Source organism: Salmo salar, chromosome 16 (assembly GCF_965601325.2).
Source record: "Salmo salar chromosome 16, fSalSal1, whole genome shotgun sequence".
NCBI lineage: Eukaryota > Metazoa > Chordata > Actinopteri > Salmoniformes > Salmonidae > Salmo > Salmo salar.
In genome coordinates, this window is record NC_138306.1 from 84,499,644 (window position 1) to 84,525,971 (window position 26,328).

A 26,328-nucleotide genomic window follows, 5' to 3' on the forward strand; every position below is an offset into this window, starting at 1 on the left:
TTAAGTGCACCCTTCTTATTGAAATTTTATGTACTGATACACATGATACTGTTTTTAAAGTTCATGCACATCCAATCATCACATGCTATCAAAAGGAATTTAAATATATTGCAGTTAATTGCAGGTAGTAGTTTTTTCCATTGATGGTCAATAGAATTTCAAATTTGAAACGGATACATTTCCTTTAGGGTTAAGTACTGACCTCTAGCTGCTGTTTCGAGGATAGAGCAGCGAGATGCTGGGCCCCAGCCCGAGGGGAGGAGGAGGAGGAAGGAGGGGGAGGAGGAAGGGGAGTGGTACTGATGCTGATGCAGTGTGGAAGAGAAGAGCGCAGAGCAACGTGCAGGACGATGCGGGGGTTTCTCAACTCCGTGGCACTCGTCTCTTCTGAAGGATAGGCTTTACCTATCCCCTTGTAAATTATATTTTTGTAGGATTTTGATAATTTTTTTCATCCAAGACTGTCTCCGGACCAATATTTTGCATTCTGATCGGAATGGACGACTGCAGTTGATTTCTCTGTCTCAACTGAATGCCCATGGCGTAGCGAAATAGAGGCACGCTGAGTGAAGGACGCGTTGGTTTACTTACAATCATTCAACAGATAAAAACCATCCGCGGATCAAAGTTGATCTGCATATCTGCTTGCCTGGACAGAACGCAACCATGGCGGATGCTGCAGCCGAATACGGCGTGAAAGTAATGTGCCGATTCAGGCCACTAAATGAATCCGAAATAACAAGAGGAGACAAATACATCCCCAAATTTAAAGAAGACGACACCGTGGTTATAACTGTAAGTGCTGCATCTAATAGTTAATTTATCTGCTGAATATAACGTTGCTTGTGTAGGTAGGTATATTGTTGCCACAACTAGACTACTGAAACACCAGCAAAACGCGCAGAGGAAATGTGCAATGCAGTGAGCATTTCCAATAGAGCGCCCAATGTATTGACAATCTTTACACGCAGCACATTGGCTTGTAGCCTATAGATTTTTGTAAAAATAAATAAAAATTGTGGCAACTTCCACAAACATCCCAAAAAATGCTTGTGACCCTCTGCAGAGCATTTGTTGGTAGCCTACATGTTTTGATTGTGTTGCTGTAGCTATCTCCAGCGGCAGCTGATGGCCTGAGATGGAGTATTGGGAATTGTTTTCAGACAGGGCCTGGGCCATTGCCAGAGAGAGACAGGGACCCGGGGCTGTTGCCAGAGAGGCAGCTCGTGCTTTGACACTGCTGTTATGCGGTATTCACTCTGCTGAGATGGCAGATTACAGGTGGCTAACACACTGTTCTTCTCTGTCACCTGTGGTGAATGAAAGCACTCATAATAGGAAAATAAACAGCATAAGGCATTTTCTCTCATTCTACTAACATAAAGCACACGCAGCCTATACCTTTGAATGTGTTGATTGGATTGGATCTAATAGGATTTATTTAATGTTACTAATTTAAAAGTGGCAAGCCTGTTAAATTGATGTCTAGGGATTACAGTACAGTAGTTGGATGACCTGGCTTGGCTTGAATGATTCTTCAAGTTCAGGTTATCAGCTAGTGGCAAGGGAGACATGCACTTCTCCAGCCTTACGCTGTGTGTGCCCATCACCTGCCTAATCAATATACACTATATATACAAAAGTATGTGGACATCCCTTCAAATGAATGGATTCAGCTATTTCAGCCGCACCTGTTGCTTACAGGTGTGTAAAATCGAACACACAGCCGTGCAATCTCCATAGACAAACATTGGCAGTAGCATGGCCTTACTGAAGGGCTCAGTGACTACCAACGTGGCACTGTCATAGGATGCCACCTTCCCAACAAGTCAGTTGGTCAAATTTCTTCCCTATTAGAGCTGCCCTGGTCAATTGTAAGTGCTTTTATTGTGAAGTGGAACCATCTGTGAGAAACAGCGGCTCAGCCGTGAAGTGGTAGGCCACACAAGCTATCAGAACGGGACCGCTGAAGCAAGTAGCGCTTCTAAAGCGTCTGTCCTCGGTTGCACCACACACTACTGAGTTCCATACTGCCTCTGGAAGCAACGGCAGCACAAGAACTGTTTGTTGGGAGCTTCATGAAATGGGTTTCCATGGCCGAGCAGCCGCACACAAGCCTAAGATCAACATCTGCAATGCCAAGCCTCGGCTGGAGTGGTGTGAAACTCGCCACCATTGGACTCTGGAGTAGTGGAAACGCGTTCTCTGGGGTGATGAATCACGCTTCACCAACTGGCAGCACGACTGACGAATCTGGGTTTGGCGGATGCCAGGAGAACACTACCTGCCCGAATGCATAGTGCCAACTGTAAAGTTTGGTGGAGGAGGAATTATGGTCTGGGGCAGTTTTTCATGCATCGGACTAGGCCCCTTGGTTCCATTGAAGGGAAATCTTAACGCTACGGCATACAATGACATTCTAGATTATCTTTTGCTTCCAACTTTGTGGCAACAGTTTGGGGAAGGCCCTTTCCTGTTTCAGCAAGACAATGCCACCGTGCACAAAGCAAGGTCGATACAAAAACGGTTTGTCGAGATGGTGTGGAAGAACTTGACTGGCCTGGCACAGTGCCCTGACCTCAACCCCATCGAACACCCTTGGGATGAATTGGAACGCCGTCTGCGAGCCAGGCCTATTCACCCAACATCAGTACCCGACCTCACTAATGCTCTTGTGCCTGAATAAAAGCAAATCCCCGCTGCAATGTTCCAACATCTAGTGGAAAGCCTTCCCAGAAGAGTGGAGAGACTGTTACAGCAGCAAAGGGGGGACCAATTCCATATTAATGCCCATGAATTTGGAATAAGATGTTCGACAAGCAAGTGTCGACATAGATTCTTACAAAACATCTAGATTAGAACTAAAGGTCTTATTTTGCATGCTCAAGTGCAGCATTTTATTAAAATGTCTTCTGTACAGGCCTACAGAGTTCTCATCACAATAGCTTGTCTGTCTGTGAACAGTATCTCGTCATTATGCTCCTCCCCTTGCTCAACACCCGTTTAGTGTTCATGTATTATGCATAAGGTTGCCTGCCATCATAATGAAACATTGTGTCAGTGTGTGTGTTAAGGAAGTACACTGTATACCACATATTTACCGAATATAATATGAAATTGAGGCCTAATACAGTTGTGTACTATGAAGGCCTGTGAGATCTCACATCAATCACTTTAGTTCCAAAGAACAGAAGCCTCTGTTTAAAGCAGTAGGCCTACTAGCTGTTACAGACATCTCCTCATTCTCCTGTAGCCTGTAGACAGCTCAGCTGGTACAGACATCTCCTCATTCTCCTGTAGTCTACAGACAGCTCAGCTGGTACAGACATCTCCTCATTCTCCTGTAGTCTACAGACCGCTCAGCTGCTGACAGGCTGGTTGTCAAATGAGGGAGTCTTGTGTTGTGTCCGTCCCCATAGACCAGGCTGGATCGTGTTGATTAAACCTGCTGCTTGTAGCTCTATTATAATTGTCTCACAAGCTCTGCTACTGATGATTGATTACCATTCACAAGCTCTGCTATTGAATATTTATTACCATTCACAAACTCTGCTATTGATTACCATTCACAAGCTCTGCTATTGAATCATTTATTACCCTTCACAAGCTCTGCTATTGATTACCATTCACAAGCTCTGCTATTGAATATTTATTACCATTCACAAACTCTGCTATTGATTACCATTCACAAGCTCTGCTATTGAATATTTATTACCCTTCACAAGCTCTGCTATTGATTACCATTCACAAGCTCTGCTATTGAATATTTATTACCATTCACAAACTCTGCTATTGATTACCATTCACAAGCTCTGCTATTGAATATTTATTACCCTTCACAAGCTATGCTATTGATTACCATTCACAAGCTCTGCTATTGATTATTAATTACCATTCACAAACTCCGCTATTGATTGATTACCATTCACAAGCTCTGCTATTGATGATTGATTACCATTAACATAGTGTTGTTAGAGAGAATATAGGATGAGGTGGTATTTACCCATTACCTCTTTCCCATAGAGCCCTGTAATCACTGTGCATTTTGTCTGTTCTGGACAGGGTAAACCGTATGTCTTTGACCGCGTCCTGCCTCCCAATACAGCCCAGGAGCAGGTCTACGATGCCTGTGCCAAACAGATTGTTAAAGGTAGGCTAACCCCAAACAGATTGTTAAAGGTAGGCTAACCCCAAACTGGTTGGTGAATGTAGGCTAACCCCAAACAGATTGTTAAAGGTAGGCTAACCCCAAACTGGTTGTTGAAGGTAGGCTAACCGCAGACAGATTGTTGAAGGTAGGCTAACCGCAGACAGATTGTTAAAGGTAGGCTAACCCCGGGACAGATTGTTGAAGGTAGGCTAACCCCAGACAGATTGTTAAAGGTAGGCTAACCCCAGACAGATTGTTGAAGGTAGGCTAACCCCAAACTGGTTGTTGAATGTAGGCTAACCGCAGACAGATTGTTGAAGGTAGGCTAACCGCAGACAGATTGTTGAAGGTAGGCTAACCCCGGACAGATTGTTGAAGGTAGGCTAATCGCCAGACAGATTGTTGAAGGTAGGCTAACCCCAGACAGATTGTTGAAGGTAGGCTAACCCCAGACAGATTGTTGAAGGTAGGCTAACCCCAGACAGATTGTTGAAGGTGGGCTAACCCCGGACAGATTGTTGAAGGTAGGCTAACCCCGGACAGATTGTTGAAGATAGGCTAATCCCAAACAGATTGTTGAAGGTAGGCAAACACCAAACAGGTTGATGAAGGTAGGCTAACCCCAAACAGGTTGTTGAAGGTAGGCTAACCCCAAACAGATTGTTGAAGGTAGGCTAACCCCAAACAGATTGTTGAAGGTAGGCTAACCCCGGACAGATTGTTGAAGGTAGGCTAACCCCAAACAGGTTGTTGAAGGTAGGCTAACCCCAAACAGATTGTTGAAGGTAGGCTAACCCCAAACAGATTGTTGAAGGTAGGCTAACCCCAGCTGGTGAGTCCTTCCCCTTGTAGAATAAGTGTTATTATGACTGATCCACATTCCTTGTGTATGTGTGGTGTCTGGCGGGTTGGTAAAAAAACACAAGACAGCAAAAATACACATTTCTGGACTAATACAGTTGAACAGAATTGTATTGTATTCACACAGACGTCCTTGGAGGATACAATGGAACCATCTTTGCCTATGGACAGACCTCCTCGGGGAAGACCCACACCATGGAGGTCAGCCTGATTCTCTGTAGTAATGGCACCTGCCTAAATGAAGAGAGACGTGAAATATATGATCTAAAGGCAACCTATATGTTGTAGGTACAGTATGCCCTGAGAACACGTTACCGAGACGACTGAACTGATTATTCTCAGACAGTTCAGCAGAGCACCTTCTGACATGATATTTCACTGGAAGTCAGTCCAGCCTTTCTAAGAGCAGTAAAACACATCAGATCAGTTAGTGGGGCAGACATACATTGCGTCATTTCATTACTCTCTGAGACTGAATTGATTTAGGATGAGATTAGGGTTTTGTAGTGTGGGTGATTTACAGAACTGGACCACCAACACTATAGGTTGCATTTGTCCTCGAGCAGTTAATGGCTTTTTAAAGTGGCAGTTGTTTCTTCTTCACTGAGAACAGCAAGGATCAGCTAAAGCCAGCAGTAGATAGAGAACAGCATATAGAACAGCTGCTTCTTGGGGGTATAGATGTATATTATATAGAACCGCTGTAGATATTCAGTGTATATAGAACAGCTGGCTATAAGGGATGTTCCCCAGACTATTTAGTGATAATAATCAGTATTGAGTGTGATGTAATGTATTGTTCCTCCTCGCAGGGCAAGCTCCACGACCCCCAGCTGATGGGCATCATCCCACGCATCGCTCACGACATCTTCGATCACATCTACTCCATGGACGAGAACCTCGAGTTCCACATCAAGGTATTCAATTGTTAAATTCAACTTTATTTATCCCCTCAGGTGCCAATAAAAAAGACAAAGTCATTCTACAAGTATCAATATCAACAAGATGTCTGGTCATCAAAATGTAAAAAAAATCGGAATAAATCCAGAGGTTAAACAGTGTGTCTGTCTCCATCCCTTCCAGTATTCTCATGTTGATACCTACATACCTGGAACAGACACTATTTGGTATCAAGGACCTTTAAGGAGCACAGACGACCTCCTACCATTTCTATGGTCATCAAAATGTACCCTGTATTGATTCCTGTTTTCTTGTGCAGGTCTCGTATTTTGAAATCTACCTGGACAAGATCCGAGACTTACTAGATGGTAAGAAGAACTCGTATTGGATGGACTTCAAAAAGAGAAGTCTTTTGAAGATGAACAGAGATCATTTTAGACAGATCATAATGGGGTAGCCTAGCGGTTAAGAGATTTGAGCCAGTAACCGAAAGGTCGCTGGTTCAAATCCCTGAGGCGGCAAGGTGGAAAAATCTGCCGTTCTATTCTTGAACAAGGCAGTTAACCCCCGACAGCAACTGCTCTGCGGGTGCTGATGACATGGATGTGGATTAAGGCAGCCCCCCCACCTCTCTGATTCAGACACATTTCAGATGATTGCATTCAGTTGTACAACTGACTAGCTATCCCCCTTTCCTTTCCTAATGACTCGTTCCCCTCTTTTCCAGTGTCGAAGACCAACCTGGCTGTGCATGAGGACAAGAACAGAGTTCCCTATGTCAAGGTGAGCAGTACAGATGGTTAGGTAACACATTCTGCAGGTGTATAATGCTTTATTACTTGTCATAAGCATGTATCAGCCTACATAATGTCTTATTATAAGGCTGCCTCCCGAGTGGCGCAGTGGTCTAAGGCACTGCATTGCAGTGCTAGAGGCGTCACTACAGACTCGGGTTTGATCCCGGGCTGTATCACAACCGGCCGTGATCGGGAGTCCCATAGGGCGACGCACAGCGTCCGGGTTAGGGGAGGGTTTGCCAGGGTAGGCTGTCATTTTAAATAATAATTTGTTCTTAAACTGACTTGCCTAGTTAATTGTTCAAATAAAAAAATGAGAAATCAGAAAAGGCACCGACCTGTTAAAGCTGTGATGTGATCCTGTCCCAGGGTTGTACAGAACGCTTTGTGTCCAGTCCAGAGGAAGTCATGGATGTCATCGATGAGGGAAAGGCCAACCGGCACGTGGCTGTGACAAGTATGTTGTGTCTCCTTCTCATCAATCACATCAATCAATCAATCAATCACATCTCCTATTTATGAAGCCCTTCTTAGATCAACAGTTGCAAGCAGACGCACAGAGGCCAGGAAACACTCCCTAGAAGGGTGTATCATTGCTACTATAATATATACTACTTCTATAATATATACTTTTTCAATAATATATACTTCTTCTGTAAGATATACTTATTCTATAATATATACTCTTTCTATAATATAGACTTCAATTAGATATACTTATTTCATAAGATATACTTCTTCTATAATATATATTTCTTCTATAATAGATACTTCTTCAATAAGATATACTTCTTCTATAAGATATACTTCTTCTATAAGATATACTTATTTTATAATATATACTTCTTCTTTAATATATGCGTATTTTGTCCTGTTCATAGACATGAATGAGCACAGTTCCAGAAGTCACAGCATCTTCCTGATCAACATCAAACAAGAGAATGTGGAAACAGAGAAGAAACTGTCAGGGAAGTTATACCTGGTGGATCTGGCTGGTAGTGAGAAGGTAAATCACTATGATGGTAAAGACAGACTCCAACAAACCACCACAACTTGTGTTAGAACTGTTTATAACTTGTCATAACTGTGTTATAACTCTAGGCTTGTCTGATGAAGACACCAATGAACCGCCATAACTTGTTAGAACTGCACCCCTGTGTTATAACAGTATTATCACTGTGCTATGATTGTGTTATAAGCTGTTATAACTCCCAGCTTGTCACTCAGGTGTAAGATGCTGAAGCATCATATGTCCTCTCCCACCTGCTGACTCATGAAGACAGACTTTGTGTTATGACTGTTATAACTGTTTTATAATGTGTTATAACTCCAGGCCTGTCAGTTAGAGGATGCTGCTGCATTGTGTGGCCTCTCTCCTGCTGACAGAGTCTTTTCTCTCTCTGTTTGTCTCTTTAAGGTCAGTAAGACAGGTGCTGAAGGAGCCGTGTTGGACGAAGCTAAAAATATCAATAAGTCCCTCTCTGCTCTGGGGAATGTCATCTCTGCTCTGGCTGAGGGGACTGTGAGTTCTCTCTATATATCTTACCCTTCTCTCTTTAATATAGTGACATCAGCAGGGATTACTGAATACTTAGCATATGTGACATTGAAATCGTGTAAAAACAATAAACCAAAATGTGCTTTTGCTGAAAAAAGTTATGCATCAGCGGTGAGGTCATGTTTTTCCTCTGATCTGGTCCTGATGGCTGACTGGTTATCTATGAGGCTGTCTGTTGAAAGGTCCTGATGGCTGACTGGTTATCTATGAGACTGTCTGTTGAAAGGTCCTGATGGCTGACTGGTTATCTATGAGACTGTCTGTTGAAAGGTCCTGATGGCTGACTGGTTATCTATGAGACTGTCTGTTGAAAGGTCCTGATGGCTGACTGGTTATCTATGAGACTGTCTGTTGAAAGGTCCTGATGGCTGACTGGTTATCTATGAGACTGTCTGTTGAAAGGTCCTGATGGCTGACTGGTTATCTATGAGGCTGTCTGTTGAAAGGTCCTGATGGCTGACTGGTTATCTATGAGGCTGTCTGTTGAAAGGTCCTGATGGCTGACTGGTTATCTATGAGACTGTCTGTTGAAAGGTCCTGATGGCTGACTGGTTATCTATGAGGCTGTCTGTTGAAAGGTCCTGATGGCTGACTGGTTATCTATGAGACTGTCTGTTGAAAGGTCCTGATGGCTGACTGGTTATCTATGAGGCTGTCTGTTGAAAGGTCCTGATGGCTGACTGGTTATCTATGAGGCTGTCTGTTGAAAGGTCCTGATGGCTGACTGGTTATCTATGAGACTGTCTGTTGAAAGGCCCTGATGGCTGACTGGTTATCTATGAGACTGTCTGTTGAAAGGTCCTGATGGCTGACTGGTTATCTATGAGACTGTCTGTTGAAAGGTCCTGATGGCTGACTGGTTATCTATGAGACTGTCTGTTGAAAGGTCCTGATGGCTGACTGGTTATCTATGAGACTGTCTGTTGAAAGGTCCTGATGGCTGACTGGTTATCTATGAGGCTGTCTGTTGAAAGGTCCTGATGGCTGACTGGTTATCTATGAGACTGTCTGTTGAAAGGTCCTGATGGCTGACTGGTTATCTATGAGGCTGTCTGTTGAAAGGCCCTGATGGCTGACTGGTTATCTATGAGACTGTCTGTTGAAAGGCCCTGATGGCTGACTGGTTATCTATGAGACTGTCTGTTGAAAGGCCCTGATGGCTGACTGGTTATCTATGAGACTGTCTGCTGTCTGCTGAAAGGCCCTGATGGCTGACTGGTTATCTATGAGGCTGTCTGCTGTCTGCTGAAAGGCCCTGATGGGTAAATGATGTGTTGTTTGTTTTCAGAAAACCCACGTCCCGTACAGAGACAGCAAGATGACCCGTATCCTGCAGGACTCTCTAGGGGGGAACTGTAGGACCACCATCATCATCTGTGCATCTCCCTCTATCTACAACGAGTGTGAGACCAAGTCTACCCTCATGTTCGGACAGAGGTGGGTCAGCACCTCTCTACAGTTTACCTGGTCTAGTGACAGACTGTTAACATAAGTCTACCCTGTTGGGACAGAGGTGGGTCAGCACCTCTCTACAGTTTACCTGGTCTAGTGACAGACTGTTAACATAAGTCTACCCTGTTGGGACAGAGGTGGGTCAGCACCTCTCTACAGTTTACCTGGTCTGGTGACAGACTGTTAACATAAGTCTACCCCTGTTCGGACAGAGGTGGGTCAGCACCTCTCTACAGTTTACCTGGTCTAGTGACAGACTGTTAACATAAGTCTACCCTCATGTTCGGACAGAGGTGGGTCAGCACCTCTCTACAGTTTACCTGGTCTGAGTGACAGACTGTTAACATAAGTCTACCCTCATGTTCGGACAGAGGTGGGTCAGCACCTCTCTACAGTTTACCTGGTCTGGTGTCAGACTGTTAACATAAGTCTACCCTCATGTTCGGACAGAGGTGGGTCAGCACCTCTCTACAGTTTACCTGGTCTAGTGACAGACTGTTAACATAAGTCTACCCTGTTGGGACAGAGGTGGGTCAGCACCTCTCTACAGTTTACCTGGTCTAGTGACAGACTGTTAACATAAGTCTACCCTCATGTTCGGACAGAGGTGGGTCAGCACCTCTCTACAGTTTACCTGGTCTGGTGTCAGACTGTTAACATAAGTCTACCCTCATGTTCGGACAGAGGTGGGTCAGCACCTCTCTACAGTTTACCTGGTCTAGTGACAGACTGTTAACATAAGTCTACCCTGTTGGGACAGAGGTGGGTCAGCACCTCTCTACAGTTTACCTGGTCTAGTGACAGACTGTTAACATAAGTCTACCCTGTTGGGACAGAGGTGGGTCAGCACCTCTCTACAGTTTACCTGGTCTAGTGTCAGACTGTTAACATAAGTCTACCCTCATGTTCGGACAGAGGTGGGTCAGCACCTCTCTACAGTTTACCTGGTCTAGTGACAGACTGTTAACATAAGTCTACCCTGTTGGGACAGAGGTGGGTCAGCACCTCTCTACAGTTTACCTGGTCTAGTGTCAGACTGTTAACATAAGTCTACCCTGTTGGGACAGAGGTGGGTCAGCACCTCTCTACAGTTTACCTGGTCTAGTGACAGACTGTTAACATAAGTCTACCCTGTTGGGACAGAGGTGGGTCAGCACCTCTCTACAGTTTACCTGGTCTAGTGACAGACTGTTAACATAAGTCTACCCTGTTGGGACAGAGGTGGGTCAGCACCTCTCTACAGTTTACCTGGTCTAGTGACAGACTGTTAACATAAGTCTACCCTGTTGGGACAGAGGTGGGTCAGCACCTCTCTACAGTTTACCTGGTCTAGTGACAGACTGTTAACATAAGTCTACCCTGTTGGGACAGAGGTGGGTCAGCACCTCTCTACAGTTTACCTGGTCTAGTGACAGACTGTTAACATAAGTCTACCCTGTTGGGACAGAGGTGGGTCAGCACCTCTCTACAGTTTACCTGGTCTAGTGTCAGACTGTTAACATAAGTCTACCCTGTTGGGACAGAGGTGGGTCAGCACCTCTCTACAGTTTACCTGGTCTAGTGACAGACTGTTAACATAAGTCTTCCCTGATGGGACAGAAGTGGATCAGCACCAGTCCACTGCACCATACCCAGTTCCCCTATTTTATGTGAACAGTTAAAGGTTTCCCATGGCAGATGGGCCGTCCTTAATCCACCAGGAGACGGACAGGGACTGTTGATGATGAGTAGAGCTGGTGATTCCCAGTATCTTCCCTCCTATTCAGTGCTGACTGAGTCGTTGCATAACAAGCCTCTTCTCTAAATCTTTATCCAGATGATGAAGACATTGTTCATCCCTCTGACCTTTAGCTAAGTGTTACATCCATCCACTCCACTAAATCCTGATCCATAGGGCTTTATCCTGCCTCCTGCCTGGACAGCAACAGTAGCATCAGTGGGAGTTAGCCTAGGCTGCTCTGTGTGTTAGAGGACACAATGGACTTCCAGAACATTCTATCTCTGCTGCTCTGCCAAAGGACACAGGGGACATCCAGAACATTCTATCTCTGCTGCCCTACCAGAGGACACAGGGGACTTCCAGAACATTCTGTCTCTTCTGCCCTGCCAGAGGACATCCAGAACATTCTATCTCTTCTGCCCTGCCAGAGGACACAGGGGACTTCCAGAACATTCGGTCTCTACCATCCTGCCGGAGGACACAGGGGACTTCCAGAACATTCTGTCTCTACCATCCTGCCGGAGGACACAGGGGACATTCAGAACATTCTGTCTGTGCTGTCCTGCCAGAGGACACAGGGGACTTTCAGAACATTCTATCTCTTCTGCCCTGCCAGAGGACACAGGGGACTTCCAGAACATTCTATCTCTTCTGCCCTGCCAGAGGATACAGGGGACTTCCAGAACATTCTGTCTCTTCTGCCCTGCCAGAGGACACAGGGGACTTCCAGAACATTCTATCTCTTCTGCCCTGCCAGAGGACACAGGGGACTTCCAGAACATTCTGTCTCTGCTGCCCTGCCAGAGGACACAGGGGACATCCAGAACATTCTGTTTCTGCTGCCCTGCCAGAGGACACAGGGAACATCCAGAACATTCTGTCTCTTCTGCCCTGCCAGAGGACACAGGGGACATCCAGAACATTCTGTCTCTGCTGCCCTGCCAGAGGACACAGGGGGACATCCAGAACATTCTGTCTCTGCTGCCCTGCCAGAGGACACAGGGGGACATCCAGAACATTCTATCTCTTCTGCCCTGCCAGAGGACACAGGGGGACATCCAGAACATTCTGTTTCTGCTGCCCTGCCAGGCTGAGGAGAGGAGCTAGATAGAGGTAGAACAGTAGGGGCTACAGAGTGATGTGCTGCGGTGCGGCGTGGTGTGGTGCGCTCTGCTGCACTGTCTGCACCCATGTGACCACCACTGTCTGTGAGAAGAGGCTGAGAGGAGTTGGACTTTACACATCATTCAACAGTCTACAGTACCCAGCAGTGCTAATTAGTCCCTGGTCACCTTCACAGGGGACAACCTCCTGCAATAGATCTCAGACCAGTTCAAATATGGAGCTATCTGCCTCCCTGCTTCTTATTGGATCATCTCCTCCAGTTGTGTTGACTCAATGTTTATCAATCTGTTCCTGTTCTGACAAAGAATAATACTGTGGAGAAAAAAGGGATGAGTAAATTAGGCCACAATGTCCTTTGGTGGATGAATTACAGCCCATTAGCCATGTCAAAGTAGTGCACTGCTGTATAGGGTGTGATTAGATATAGGAATCTGAGTGTCTATCCCACCCTCCACACAGAGCCAAGACCATCAAGAACACAGTGTCTGTGAACCTGGAGCTGACTGCTGAGGAGTGGAAGAACAAGTACAACAAGGAGAAAGACAAGAACAAGAGTCTGAAGAACGTCATCCACAGACTGGAGATGGAGCTCAACCGCTGGAGGAACGGTGAGGGAGGGGGGAGGGGGGAGAGGGAGGGAGGGTGGGGGGAGAGGGAGGGGGGGAGGGAGGGAGGGGGGAGGAAGGGGGGGAGAGGGAGGGAGGGAGGGGGGAGGAAGGGGGGGAGAGGGAGGGAGGGAGGGAGGGAGGGAGGGGGAGGGAGGGGGGGGAGGGGGGGGAGAGGGAGGGAGGGAGGGAGATGGGAGGGAGGAGGGGGGAGAGGGAGGGAGGGAGATGGGGGAGGGAGGGAGGGAGGGGGGAGAGGACAGAGAGATGGGGAGGGAGGGAGAGAGAGAGATGTGATTGAAACCCTTGTATGAAATCAACAGAGCCACACTGAGTTAAACATGAGTTAGTGTTCCCATGGTAGACATTGAGTGAATAAGTGCACAGTTAAGGGAGAAGGGAAGTGTGATCTAACTAGCTGTCTGTCCCTGTCTCAGGTGAGAACGTCCCTGAGGAGGAGCAGCTGAGTGCTAAGGAGCAGAAGCACCTGGAGCCGTGTGACAACACTCCCATCATAGATAACATGGCTCCAGCTAACGGCCTGGTCCTGGTCTCCACCGAGGAGAAGAGCAAGTACGAGGAGGACATCAGCAATCTGTACAAACAACTGGACGACAAGGTCAACCAGGGAAATCCAACCAGACTAGATTAGAGAACTGAGTCAATTCATTTTGGAGCATATAAACGCAACGTACATAAAGAATAACAGACATTAAAATACAGTTTAAATAACAGACATCATCAACATTAAACGGTAGGCTAGAATGGGCAGGAACAGGAAGGGGTTGGATTTTTTATACAGTCAAATCAATGCTTCCTATTCTATTCTAACTGAAATGTAAATTGCTGCTTGTTTTGTTTGTGTCCCCCAGGATGATGAGATCAACCAGCAGAGCCAGCTGGCTGAGAAACTGAAGGAACAGATGTTAGACCAGGATGAGGTGACCAATCATGAACAACCCTCTTTTCTCATGTTAAAGGGGAATGTCACTCAAAAACTATATTTTGGTATTGTTTTCATTAGTCCACTGTTGATACAGTCCCAAAATGTTCTGCATGTCAGCAGTCAAGTTGTCAAGATATTGGATGTTTTGAGTCATCTGATGCATTTTGCTTCTTCGTCATGATGATGTGGCTGGAAACACTGTTCTTCTTGAAAGGTCCAATGTCTTGATGATGCTTTCAAATGGATGATCTACATCTAAGGGGGATTCAACCATGTTAAATGGTGTGCATTTGTCTGTGTGTCGTCCCTTTTTCGTGTGTGTCCCTGTTTGTGTCCCCGTGTGCTGTCCCCGTGTGTGTGTGCGTCCCTGTGTGTGTCCCTGTGTGTGTCCCTGTGTGTGTGTGTCCCTGTGTGTATGTGTGTCCCTGTGTGTGCCCCTGTGTGTATGTGTGTCCCTGTGTGTGTCCCTGTTTGTGTCCCCGTGTGTGTGTGTCCCCGTGTGTGTGTGTCCCTGTGTGTGTCCCTGTCCGTGTGTCCCTGTGTGTGCCCCTGTGTGTATGTGTGTCCCTGTGTGTGTCCCTGTGTGTGCCCCTGTTTGTGTCCCCGTGTGTGTGTGCGTCCCTGTGTGGTGTGTCCCTGTGTGCGTCCCTGTGTGCGTCCCTGTGTGTGTCCCTGTGTGTGTCCCTGTGTGCGTCCCTGTGTGTATGTGTGTCCCTGTGTGTCTCCCTGTGTGTGCCCCTGTGTGTGTGTGTGTCCCTGTGTGTGTCCCTGTGTGTGTCCCTGTGTGTATGTGTGTCCCTGTGTGTGTCCCTGTGTGTGTCCCTGTGTGTATGTGTGTCCCTGTGTGTGTCCCTGTGTGTGTCCCTGTGTGTATGTGTGTCCCTGTGTGTGTGTGTCCCCCTGTGTGTATGTGTGTCCCTGTGTGTATGTGTGTCCCTGTGTGTGTCCCTGTGTGTATGTGTCCCTGTGTGTGCCCCTGTGTGTATGTGTGTCCCTGTGTGTATGTGTGTCCCTGTGTGTGTGTCCCTGTGTGTGTGCCTGTGTGTGTGTCCCTGTGTGTGTGTCCCTGTGTGTGTGTCCCTGTGTGTGTCCCTGTGTGTGTGTGTGTGTCCCTGTGTGTGTGTGTCCCTGTGTGTGTCCCTGTGTGTGTCCCTGTGTGTATGTGTGTCCCTGTGTGTGTCCCTGTGTGTATGTGTGTCCCTGTGTGTGTCCCTGTGTGTATGTGTGTCCCTGTGTGTATGTGTGTCCCCGTGTGGGTCTCTCCTCAGCTGCTGGCGTCGACAAGAAGGGACTCTGAGAAGATCCATGAGGATCTGTCTCGTCTGCAGACGGAGAACGAGGCAGCCAAGGAGGAGGTGAAGGAGAACATTCTGAATGAATCCATATTATTCTAGAATTCTAAATGAGTCCATCAAATCAGATTTTATTAGTCACATGCGTAGAATACAACAGGTGTAGACCTTACAGTGAAATGTTTACTTACGAGCCCCTAACCGACAGTAAAGTTTCAAGAAATACGGATAAGAATAAGAGATAAAAGTAACAAGTAATTAAAGAGGAGCAGTAAATAACAATATATACAGGCGGGTGCCAGTACACAGTCAGTGTGTGGGGGCACCGGTTAGTTGAGGTAGTATGTACAGAGTTAATTAAAGTGACTATGCATCGATGACGACAGAGAGTGACAGTGGTGTGGAGAGGGGATGGGGGAGATGTGAATAGTCTGGGTAGCCAGACTAGATGTTCATCATTATTGTCTTATGGCTCTAGGTGAAGGAGGTGCTGCAGGCGTTGGAGGAGCTGGCTGTCAACTACGACCAGAAGAGCCAGGAGGTGGAGGACAGGAGCCAGGCCAACCAACAGCTGCAGGAGGAGCTGCAGCAGAGGACTGTGGGTCTATGGGCATGATGGATGGGATAGAGGGGCCTAGAGCAGTTCAGCCTTAGCTTATTATGGGGTTTACCGCACCCCTAATTACATTTTGTTCTGCCGAGGTACCCCCTGATGTGTGAGTGATCCATATACCTATGTTCTAATGAGTCTTCCCAAGTTTCCACTGTGGATAGATGAGGTACTAGAACCGTATAGAGGGTCCTTAATGATGCGGTGAAGGACAACTGGCATGTGACTGATGTGTGTTCCCCAGACGGTCCTGTTGTCAGTTCAGAGGGAGCTGGTCACGCTCCAGGAGCTCAGTGGACACCAGAAGAAGAGAGCTGCAGAGATCCTCCACCTGCTGCTCAGAGACCTCAGTGAGATAGGAGCCACCATGGGCACCAGCGACATCAAGGTGGTGAGGGGACCTACACAGCAGATATACATAGACACACATAAAGTAGAAACACACACACACACACCGAACCAAATACAGACAGACCCATTCACAACAGTCCTGTTAACTTAACGGGTTGTAACATCGTTGACCTGTGTAGCTAGCAAACCTCTCCACAACATACAACACAACATGAGTCAGAGTTGATGCTCTTTAGTTTCCTAACAGTATATCTTCTTCCTGGACTGTTCTAATCATACTGTTCATCCTCCAGGCTTTATAGACAGTCTTCTGTTTCCTGTCTAGATGGTTGAGGGGAACGGTAACGGTGGAGTGATTGAGGAAGAGTTCACCATGACCCGTCTCTACATCAGTAAGATGAGGTCAGAGGTCAAGTCTCTGGTGAACCGCTCCAAGCAGCTGGAAAGCTCCCAGTGTGACAACTCACGCAAGATGGCCGCCAACGAGAAGGAGCTGGCTTCCTGTCAGCTGCTCATCTCCCAGGTAACAGAGGAGGGGCCAGGTTTCCCTGTAATTGTGAAGCATTCTAAAGGCCGATGCAGAAATGCACTTTCATTGTCCTTAAGTTGAGTCTCTGAATATCTTTTCACTCTTTGCTAAAGCCCTACAAAACGGCGAAACAGGGCTGTGTTCAGTAGGTGTGACAACAGGGAAGGTTTTGAAGCGCTGACCCTGTGTTTGTGTGTTGTGCTGTAGCACCAGGCCAAGATCAAGTCCCTGACAGACTACATGCAGAACATGGAACAGAAGAAGAGACAGCTGGAGGAGAGTCAGGACGCTCTGACTGAGGAGCTGGCCAAGATGCACGCTCAGGGTGAGACGCACGGACTCGCTCTACACATCCCCTCTATCGACACCACTGCTGCCTTTATAACATGCTTCACATTGTTGTTCACGCTGTTGTTCCTCAGAGAAAATGCACGAGGTGTCAGTGGTGGACACGGAGAAGGAGCACATCAGTAGACTGGAGGGTGAAGAGGAGATTAAGGTGATTAAACCCGGGATTAAGACATCCACAAGGTGGATCTGGAAGTGCTCTTAGGATGATTATTCTGTTGGAGAAACAGATTAGTTTTACCCGGGTGTGTGTGTCTCTGTGTGTCCTCTGATCCGTCGTCCTGTCCATCCTGTAGAAGACTCTAGAACAGCAGATGGAGGCTCACAGAGAGGCCCACCAGAAGCAGCTGGCCCGACTCAGGGACGAGATCAATGACAAACAGAGGATGCTGGATGAACTCACAGAGTGAGAAGTTATATATACCGTCCGGCGACTCTGTGTTTGACAACACTTTTCTAACTGCAACTCATAAAGGCTTCATAGGTCATTCATAAAGGCTTCACAAATCCTTTACAGGCTGTCATAATGCAGTACTAAATGAAAGGTGGTATAAAAGGTCATTACATCTGAAGCATCTATATAGGCCTTATAAAGCTCCATAAAGCCTCGATAACTTAGTCTTTTCTCTCCTCCTTTTCACCCTCTCCCCTACCTCTCCTCTACCTCTACCTCTCCCCTACCTCTACCTCTCCCCTACCTCTCCTCTACCTCTACCTCTCCCCTACCTCTACCTCTCCCGTACCTCTCCCCTACCTCTCCCCTACCTCACCTCTACCTCTGCTCTACCTCTACCTCTCCACTACCTCTACCTCTCCCCTACCTCTCCTCTACCTCTACCTCTCCCCTACCTCTACCTCTCCCCTACCTCTCCTCTACCTCTACCTCTCCCGTACCTCTCCCCTACCTCTCCCCTACCTCACCCTCCCCTACCTCTGCTCTACCTCTACCTCTCCACTACCCTCCCTACCTCTCCCCTACCTTTCCTCTACCTCTACCTCTCCCCTACCTCTACCTCTCCCCTACCTCTCCTCTACCTCTACCCTCTACCTCTACCTCTCCTCTACCTCTACCTCTCCCCTACCTCTCCTCTACCTCTACCTCTCCTCTACCTCTACCTCTCCCCTACCTCTCCTCTACCTCTACCTCTCCTACCTCTCCCCTACCTCTACCTCTCCCCTACCTCTCCTCTACCTCTACCTCTCCCCTACCTCTCCTCTACCTCTACCTCTACCTCTCCCCTACCTCTCCCCTACCTCACCTCTACCTCTCCTCTACCTCTACCTCTCCCCTACCTCTACCTCTCCCCTACCTCTCCTCTACCTCTACCTCTCCCCTACCTCTCCCCTACCTCACCTCTATCTCTGCTCTACCTCTACCTCTCCACTACCTCTACCTCTCCTCTACCTCTCCTCTCCCGTACCTCTCCTCTACCTCTACCTCTCCCTACCTCTACCTCTCCCCTACCTCTCCTCTACCTCTACCTCTCCCCTACCTCTACCTCTCCCCTACCTCTACCTCTCCCCTACCTCTCCCCTACCTCTCCTCTACCTCTACCTCTCCCTACCTCTCCTCTCCCCTACCTCTCCTCTACCTCTACCTCTCCCCTACCTCTCCTCTCCCACTACCTCTCCCCTACCTCTCCCCTACCTCTCCCCTACCTCTCCTCTCCCGTACCTCTCCCCTACCTCTCCCTCTACCTCTCCTCTACCTCTCCCCTACCTCTCCTCTACCTCTCCTCTACCTCTCCTCTCCTCTACCTCTCCTCTACCTCTCCCCTACCTCTCCTCTACCTCTCCCCTACCTCTCCCCTACCTCTCCCTACCTCTACCTCTCCCCTACCTCTCCTCTACCTCTCCCCTGCCTCTCCTCTACCTCTACCTCTCCTCTACCTCTACCTCTCCCTACCTCTCCTCTACCTCTACCTCTCCCCTACCTCTCCTCTACCTCTCCTCTACCTCTCCCTCCCCTACCTCTCCCCTACCTCTCCTCTACCTCTACCTCTCCCCTACCTCTCCTCTCCCTACCTCTCCTCTACCTCTACCTCTCCTCTACCTCTCCTCTACCTCTCCCCTACCTCTCCTCCTACCTCTACCTCTCCCCTACCTCTCCTCTACCTCATACCTCTCCTCTACCTCTACCTCTCCCCTACCTCTCCTCTACCTCTACCTCTCCCCTACCTCTCCCCTACCTCTCCTCTACCTCTACCTCTCCCCTACCTCGCCTCTACCTCTCCTCTCCCCTACCTCTCCCCTACCTCTCCCCTACCTCCCCCCTACCTCTCCTCTCCCATACCTCTCCCCTAACTCTCCTCTACCTCTCCTCTCCCCTACCTCCCCCCTACCTTTCCTCTCCCATACCTCTCCTCTACCTCTCCCCTACATCTCTCCTCTACCTCTCCTCTATCTCTCCCCTACCTCTCCCCTACCTCTACCTCTACCTCACCTCTCCCCTACCTCTCCTCTACCTCTCCTCTCCCCTACCGCTCCTCTACCTCTACCTCTCCTCTACCTCTACCTCTCCCCTACCTCTCCTCTACCTCTACCTCTCCCCTACCTCTCCTCTACATCTACCTCTCCCCTACCTCTCCCCTACCTCTCCTCTACCTCTCCCCTACCTCTCCTCTACCTCTCCTCTATCTCTCCCCTACCGCTCCCCTACCTCTCCTCTACCTCTCCCCTACCTCTCCTCTCCCGTACCTCTCCTCTACCTCTCCTCTCCCCTACCTCTCCTCTACCTCTCCCCTACCTCTCCTCTACCTCTCCCCTACCTCTCCTCTACCTCTCCTCTACCTCTCCTCTCCTCTACCTCTCCCCTACCTCTTCGCTACCTCTCCTCTCCCCCTCTCCTCCATATTTCTCCCAGTCTGAACCAGGGCCTGATGCTGGAGCAGAGGAGGCTGATGTCTGACCATGAGAAGCTGAAGGTGGAGGAACAGGAGAAGGACATGAAGCTCCAGAAGCTGGTCATCTTCAACGAGCAGAGGGAGCAGGCCAGACAGGACCTCAAGGGATTGGAGGAGACTGTGGTACGTCAAGGCTCTATGACTGACTGACTGACTGACTGACTGACTGACTGACTGACTGACTGACTGACTGACTGACTGACTGACTGACTGACTGACTCGCTCGCTGGCTGGCTGGCTCGCTGGCTGGCTGGCTGGCTGGCTGACTGACTATAGCTCTTCACTTCCTAAATCTTGCAGGTAAACCAATACATCATAGATGTCCATTTCAACGTTTCACACTGAGCACAAGTGTGTCTTCTCTCTGTTTTGTCTTTAAAGGCCAAAGAGCTGCAGACTCTTCATAACCTACGCAGGCTCTTTGTTCAAGACCTCACAACACGTGTCAAGAAGGTGAGGTATTCTCCCATGTAAGAGAGGCTGTGTATCAGAATGCACCAACCTGTCTGCAGAATGTCAGAGATACTCGTCTGAAGTCTGTTGTCGTTCAGTGAGGACCTGTAGTCTGTAGTCTGTGCTCTGTAGTCTGTAGTCTGTGCTCTGTAGTCTGTAGTCTGTGCTCTGTAGTCTATAGTCTGTGCTCTGTAGTCTATAGTCTGTGCTCTGTAGTCTGTGCTCTGTAGTCTGTGCTCTGTAGTCTATAGTCTGTGCTCTGTAGTCTGTGCTCTGTAGTCTATAGTCTGTGCTCTGTAGTCTATAGTCTGTGCTCTGTAGTCTATAGTCTGTGCTCTGTAGTCTGTGCTCTGTAGTCTATAGTCTGTGCTCTGTAGTCTATAGTCTGTGCTCTGTAGTCTGTGCTCTGTAGTCTATAGTCTGTGCTCTGTAGTCTATAGTCTGTGCTCTGTAGTCTATAGTCTGTGCTCTGTAGTCTGTGCTCTATTGTCTGTAGTCTGTGCTCTGTAGTCTATAGTCTGTGCTCTGTAGTCTGTGCTCTGTAGTCTATAGTCTGTGCTCTGTAGTCTATAGTCTGTGCTCTGTAGTCTATAGTCTGTGCTCTGTAGTCTGTGCTCTTTAGTCTATAGTCTGTGCTCTGTAGTCTGTGCTCTGTAGTCTGTAGTCTGTGCTCTGTAGTCTATAGTCTGTGCTCTGTAGTCTATAGTCTGTGCTCTGTAGTCTGTAGTCTGTGCTCTGTAGTCTATAGTCTGTGCTCTGTAGTCTATAGTCTGTGCTCTGTAGACTGTGCTCTGTAGTCTATAGTCTGTGCTCTGTAGTCTATAGTCTGTGCTCTGTAGTCTGTGCTCTGTAGTCTATAGTCTGTGCTCTGTAGTCTGTGCTCTGTAGTCTATAGTCTGTGCTCTGTAGTCTATAGTCTGTGCTCTGTAGTCTATAGTCTGTGCTCTGTAGTCTGTGCTCTGTAGTCTATATTCTGTGCTCTGTAGTCTATAGTCTGTGCTCTGTAGTCTGTGCTCTGTAGTCTGTAGTCTGTGCTCTGTAGTCTATAGTCTGTGCTCTGTAGTCTGTGCTCTGTAGTCTATAGTCTGTGCTCTGTAGTCTATAGTCTGTGCTCTGTAGTCTATAGTCTGTGCTCTGTAGTCTGTGCTCTGTAGTCTATAGTCTGTGCTCTGTAGTCTATAGTCTGTGCTCTGTAGTCTGTAGTCTGTGCTCTGTAGTCTATAGTCTGTGCTCTGTAGTCTATAGTCTGTGCTCTGTAGTCTGTGCTCTGTAGTCTATAGTCTGTGCTCTGTAGTCTATAGTCTGTGCTCTGTAGTCTGTGCTCTGTAGTCTATAGTCTGTGCTCTGTAGTCTGTGCTCTGTAGTCTATAGTCTGTGCTCTGTAGTCTATAGTCTGTGCTCTGTAGTCTGTGCTCTGTAGTCTATAGTCTGTGCTCTGTAGTCTGTGCTCTGTAGTCTATATTCTGTGCTCTGTAGTCTATAGTCTGTGCTCTGTAGTCTATAGTCTGTGCTCTGTAGTCTGTGCTCTGTAGTCTATATTCTGTGCTCTGTAGTCTATAGTCTGTGCTCTGTAGTCTGTGCTCTGTAGTCTGTGCTCTGTAGTCTATAGTCTGTGCTCTGTAGTCTGTGCTCTGTAGTCTATAGTCTGTGCTCTGTAGTCTATAGTCTGTGCTCTGTAGTCTATAGTCTGTGCTCTGTAGTCTATAGTCTGTGCTCTGTAGTCTATAGTCTGTGCTCTGTGTTGATATACTGACTGATGTTTCTCTCCTCTCCTGTTGTGTCCAGAGTACAGAGTGGGCAGTAGTCTGTATTGACTGTCTGTCTTCTCTCCTGTTGTGTCCAGAGTGCAGAGTGGGCAGTAGTCTGTATTGACTGTCTGTCTTCTCTCCTGTTGTGTCCAGAGTGCAGAGCTGGACTGTGAGGACGGAGTGGGCAGCGCCGCCCAGAAACAGAAGATCTCCTTCCTGGAGAATAACCTGGAGCAACTCACTAAAGTCCACAAGCAGGTACTGTACTGGGACATTATTAAGCAGGTACTGTACTGGGACATTATTAAGCAGGTACTGTACTGGGACATTATTAAGCAGGTACTGTACTGGGACATTATTAAGCAGGTACTGTACTGGGACATTATTAAGCAGGTACTGCACTGGGACATTATTAAGCAGGTACTGTACTGGGACATTATTAAGCAGGTACTGTACTGGGACATTATTAAGCAGGTACTGTACTGGGACATTATTAAGCAGGTACTGCACTGGGACATTATTAAGCAGGTACTGTACTGGGACATTATTAAGCAGGTACTGTACTGTGACATTATTAAGCAGGTACTGTACTGGGACATTATTAAGCAGGTACTGTACTGGGACATTATTAAGCAGGTACTGTACTGGGACATTATTAAGCAGGTACTGCACTGGGACATTATTAAGCAGGTACTGCACTGGGACATTATTAAGCAGGTACTGCACTGGGACATTATTAAGCAGGTACTGCACTGGGACATTATTAAGCAGGTACTGCACTGGGACATTATTAAGCAGGTACTGCACTGGGACATTATTAAGCAGGTACTGTACTGGGACATTATTAAGCAGGTACTGCACTGGGACATTATTAAGCAGGTACTGCACTGGGACATTATTAAGCAGGTACTGCACTGGGACATTATTAAGCAGGTACTGCACTGGGACATTATTAAGCAGGTACTGCACTGGGACATTATTAAGCAGGTAGTGTACTAGGACATTATTAAGCAGGTACTGCACTGGGACATTATTAAGCAGGTACTGCACTGGGACATTATTAAGCAGGTACTGTACTGGGACATTATTAAGCATGTACTTTACTGGGACATTTTTAAGCAGGTACTGTACTGGGACATTATTAAGCAGGTACTGCACTGGGACATTATTAAGCAGGTACTGTACTGGGACATTATTAAGCAGGTACTCACTGGGACATTATTAAGCAGGTACTGTACTGGGACATTATTAAGCAGGTACTGTACTGGGACATTATTAAGCAGGTACTGTGCTGGGACATTATTAAGCAGGCACTTCTGGGACACCTTTGCAGGTGGAGAAAATGTATCGTCTGATTGTTTGATTTGTTCAAAATGCTAAATACATTTGATTGATTTATTAACATTCCTGTCCCTTCTGGCAGTGTCCATCCAGTTGGTGCATGATAACGCCGACCTGAGCTGCAAGCTTCATAAGCTGACCCTCATATCTCTGTTTCCCTCCCTCCCTGTCTCCCCCCTCTCCCTCCCTCCCTGTCTCCCCCCTCTCCCTCCCTCCCTCCCTCCCTGTCTCCCCCCTCTCCCTCCCTCCCTCCCTGTCTCCCCCCTTTCCCTCCCTCCCTCCCTCCCTGTCTCCCCCCTCTCCCTCCCTGTCTCCCCCCTCTCCCTCCCTCCCTCCCTCCCTGTCTCCCCCCTCTCCCTCCCTGTCTCCCCCCTCTCCCTCCCTCCCTCCCTCCCTCCCTGTCTCCCCCCTTTCCCTCCCTCCCTCCCTCCCTCCCTGTCTCCCCCCTCTCCCTCCCTGTCTCCCCCCTTTCCCTCCCTCCCTCCCTGTCTCCCCCCTCTCCCTCCCTGTCTCCCCCCTTTCCTCCCTCCCTCCCTCCCTCCCTCCCTCCCTCCCTCCCTCCCTCCCTGTCTCCCCCTTCTCCCTCCCTCCCTCCCTCCCTGTCTCCCCCCTTTTCCTCCCTCCCTCCCTGTCTCCCCCCTCTCCCTCCCTGTCTCCCCCCTCTCCCTCCCTGTCTCCCCCCTTTCCCTCCCTCCCTCCCTCCCTGTCTCCCCCCTTTCCCTCCCTCCCTCCCTCCCTGTCTCCCCCCTCTCCCTCCCTGTCTCCCCCCTTTCCCTCCCTCCCTCTCTCCCTCCCTCCCCTCCCTCCCTCCCTCCCTCCCTCCCTCCCTCCCTCCCTCCCTCCCTCCCTCCCTCCCTGTCTCCCCCCTTTCCCTCCCTCCCTCCCTCCCTCCCTCCCTCCCTCCCTCCCTCCCTCCCTCCCTGTCTCCCCCCTTTCCCTCCCTCCCTCCCTCCCTCCCGGTCTCCCCCCTTTCCCTCCCTCCCTCCCGGTCTCCCCCTCTCCCTCCCTCCCTCCCTCCCTCCCTCCCTCCCTCCTGTCTCCCCCCTTTCCCTCCCTCCCTCCCTCCCTCCCTCCCTCCCTCCCCCCTGTCTCCCCCTTTCCCTCCCTCCCTCCCTCCCTCCCTCCCTGTCTCCCCCCTTTCCCTCCCTCCCTCCCTATCTCCCCCCTCTCCCTCCCTCTCTCCCTGTCTCCCCCCTCTCCCTCCCTGTCTCCCCCCTCTCCCTCCCTCCCTCCCTCCCTGTCTCCCCCCTTTCCCTCCCTCCCTCCCTGTCTCCCCCCTCTCCCTCCCTCTCTCTCTCCCTGTCTCCCCCCTTTCCCTCCCTCCCTGTCTCCCCCTTTCCCTCCCTCCCTGTCTCCCCCCTTTCCCTCCCTCCCTCCCTGTCTCCCTCCCTCCCTGTCTCTCCCTCCCTCCCTCCCTCCCTCCCTCCCTCCCTCCCTCCCTCCCCTCCCTCCCTCCCTCCCTCCCTCCCTCCCTCCCTCCCTCCCTCCCTCCCTCCCTGTCTCTCCCTCCCTCCCTCCCTCCCTCCCTCCCTGTCTCTCCCCTCTCCCTCCCTCCCTCCCTGTCTCCCCCCTCTCCCTTCCAGTTGGTGCGTGACAATGCGGACCTGCGCTGCGAGCTTCCCAAGCTGGAGAAGCGTCTGCGGGCCACTGCCGAGCGGGTCAAGGCCCTGGAGAATGCCCTGAAGGAGGCCAAGGAGAATGCTATGAGGGACAGGAAACGCTACCAGCTAGAGGTGGACCGCATCAAGGAGGTTGTCAGGGCCAAGAACATGGCCAGGAGGGGAAACTCCGCTCAGATCGGTAAGGATGGAGGAAGGGAGAGAGGAAGGAAGGAAGAGAGGGAGGAAGGGAGGGAGGGAGGGAGGAGAGGGTGGGTTTGTATTGATGACTATGTTCTGTCTTCCAGCTAAGCCCATCCGGCCAGGCCAACACCCCCTGTCTTCCCCTACAGTCATCAGAGGAGGAGGCCTCTACAGCCACAGCTACAACCACAGCACCAAGTAACCATGTAGAATGTAGATCCTGAGTCACGAGTGCATGTGTGGTAGGTACAGACTGTCCCATTCCCAGTAAGACCCCTCTGTCCTCATCCTCCTGTCCTTCCTCTGGGTCTAGGAGTAAGACCCCTCTGTCCTCATCCTCCTGTCCTTCCTCTGGGTCTAGGAGTAAGACCCCTCTGTCCTCATCCTCCTGTCCTTCCTCTGGGTCTAGGAGTAAGACCCCTCTGTCCTCATCCTCCTGTCCTTCCTCTGGGTCTAGGAGTAAGACCCCTCTGTCCTCATCCTCCTGTACTTCCTCTGGGTCTAGGAGTAAGACCCCTCTGCCCTCATCCTCCTGTCCTTCCTCTGGGTCTAGGAGTAAGACCCCTCTGTCCTCATCCTCCTGTCCTTCCTCTGGGTCTAGGAGTAAGACCCCTCTGCGTAAGACCCCTCTGCCTCATCCTCCTGTCCTTCCTCTGGGTCTAGGAGTAAGACCCCTCTGCCCTCATCCTCCTGTCCTTCCTCTGGGTCTAGGAGTAAGACCCCTCTGCCCTCATCCTCCTGTCCTTCCTCTGGGTCTAGGAGTAAGACCCCTCTGTCCTCATCCTCCTGTCCTTCCTCTGGGTCTAGGAGTAAGACCCCTCTGTCCTCATCCTCCTG

The 26,328-nt window shown here is 49.1% G+C and overlaps 1 protein-coding gene across 1 annotated transcript; it reads left to right on the plus strand.

Annotated features, from left to right (window-relative positions):
- The first annotated feature begins 336 nt into the window (after positions 1-336).
- Positions 337-26,103, plus strand: LOC106574758 (kinesin heavy chain). Its single transcript, XM_082963078.1, has 25 exons — positions 337-795; positions 4,063-4,150; positions 5,139-5,212; positions 5,824-5,928; positions 6,231-6,279; positions 6,639-6,694; positions 7,078-7,165; positions 7,590-7,714; positions 8,126-8,230; positions 9,555-9,703; positions 13,023-13,171; positions 13,606-13,787; positions 14,041-14,109; positions 15,383-15,469; positions 15,885-16,004; positions 16,261-16,407; positions 16,693-16,890; positions 17,104-17,221; positions 17,319-17,395; positions 17,541-17,650; positions 20,108-20,270; positions 20,529-20,600; positions 22,502-22,606; positions 25,273-25,489; positions 25,596-26,103. Exons 1-25 carry the CDS (start codon positions 667-669, stop codon positions 25,691-25,693), a joined length of 2,880 nt encoding a protein of 959 aa, XP_082819204.1. The 5' UTR covers positions 337-666; the 3' UTR covers positions 25,694-26,103.
- The last annotated feature ends 225 nt before the right edge of the window (positions 26,104-26,328 follow it).

Excerpts from the sequence above, each read along its gene's own strand:
- LOC106574758 (XM_082963078.1), top strand. The coding sequence starts at position 667 with ATGGCGGATGCTGCAGCCGAATACGGCGTGAAAGTAATGTGCCGATTC. Across the intron at positions 5,929-6,230 it reads ACCTCGAGTTCCACATCAAG|GTCTCGTATTTTGAAATCTA; the intron begins GTATTCAATTGT and ends TTTCTTGTGCAG. Across the intron at positions 17,396-17,540 it reads AGGGTGAAGAGGAGATTAAG|AAGACTCTAGAACAGCAGAT; the intron begins GTGATTAAACCC and ends TCCATCCTGTAG.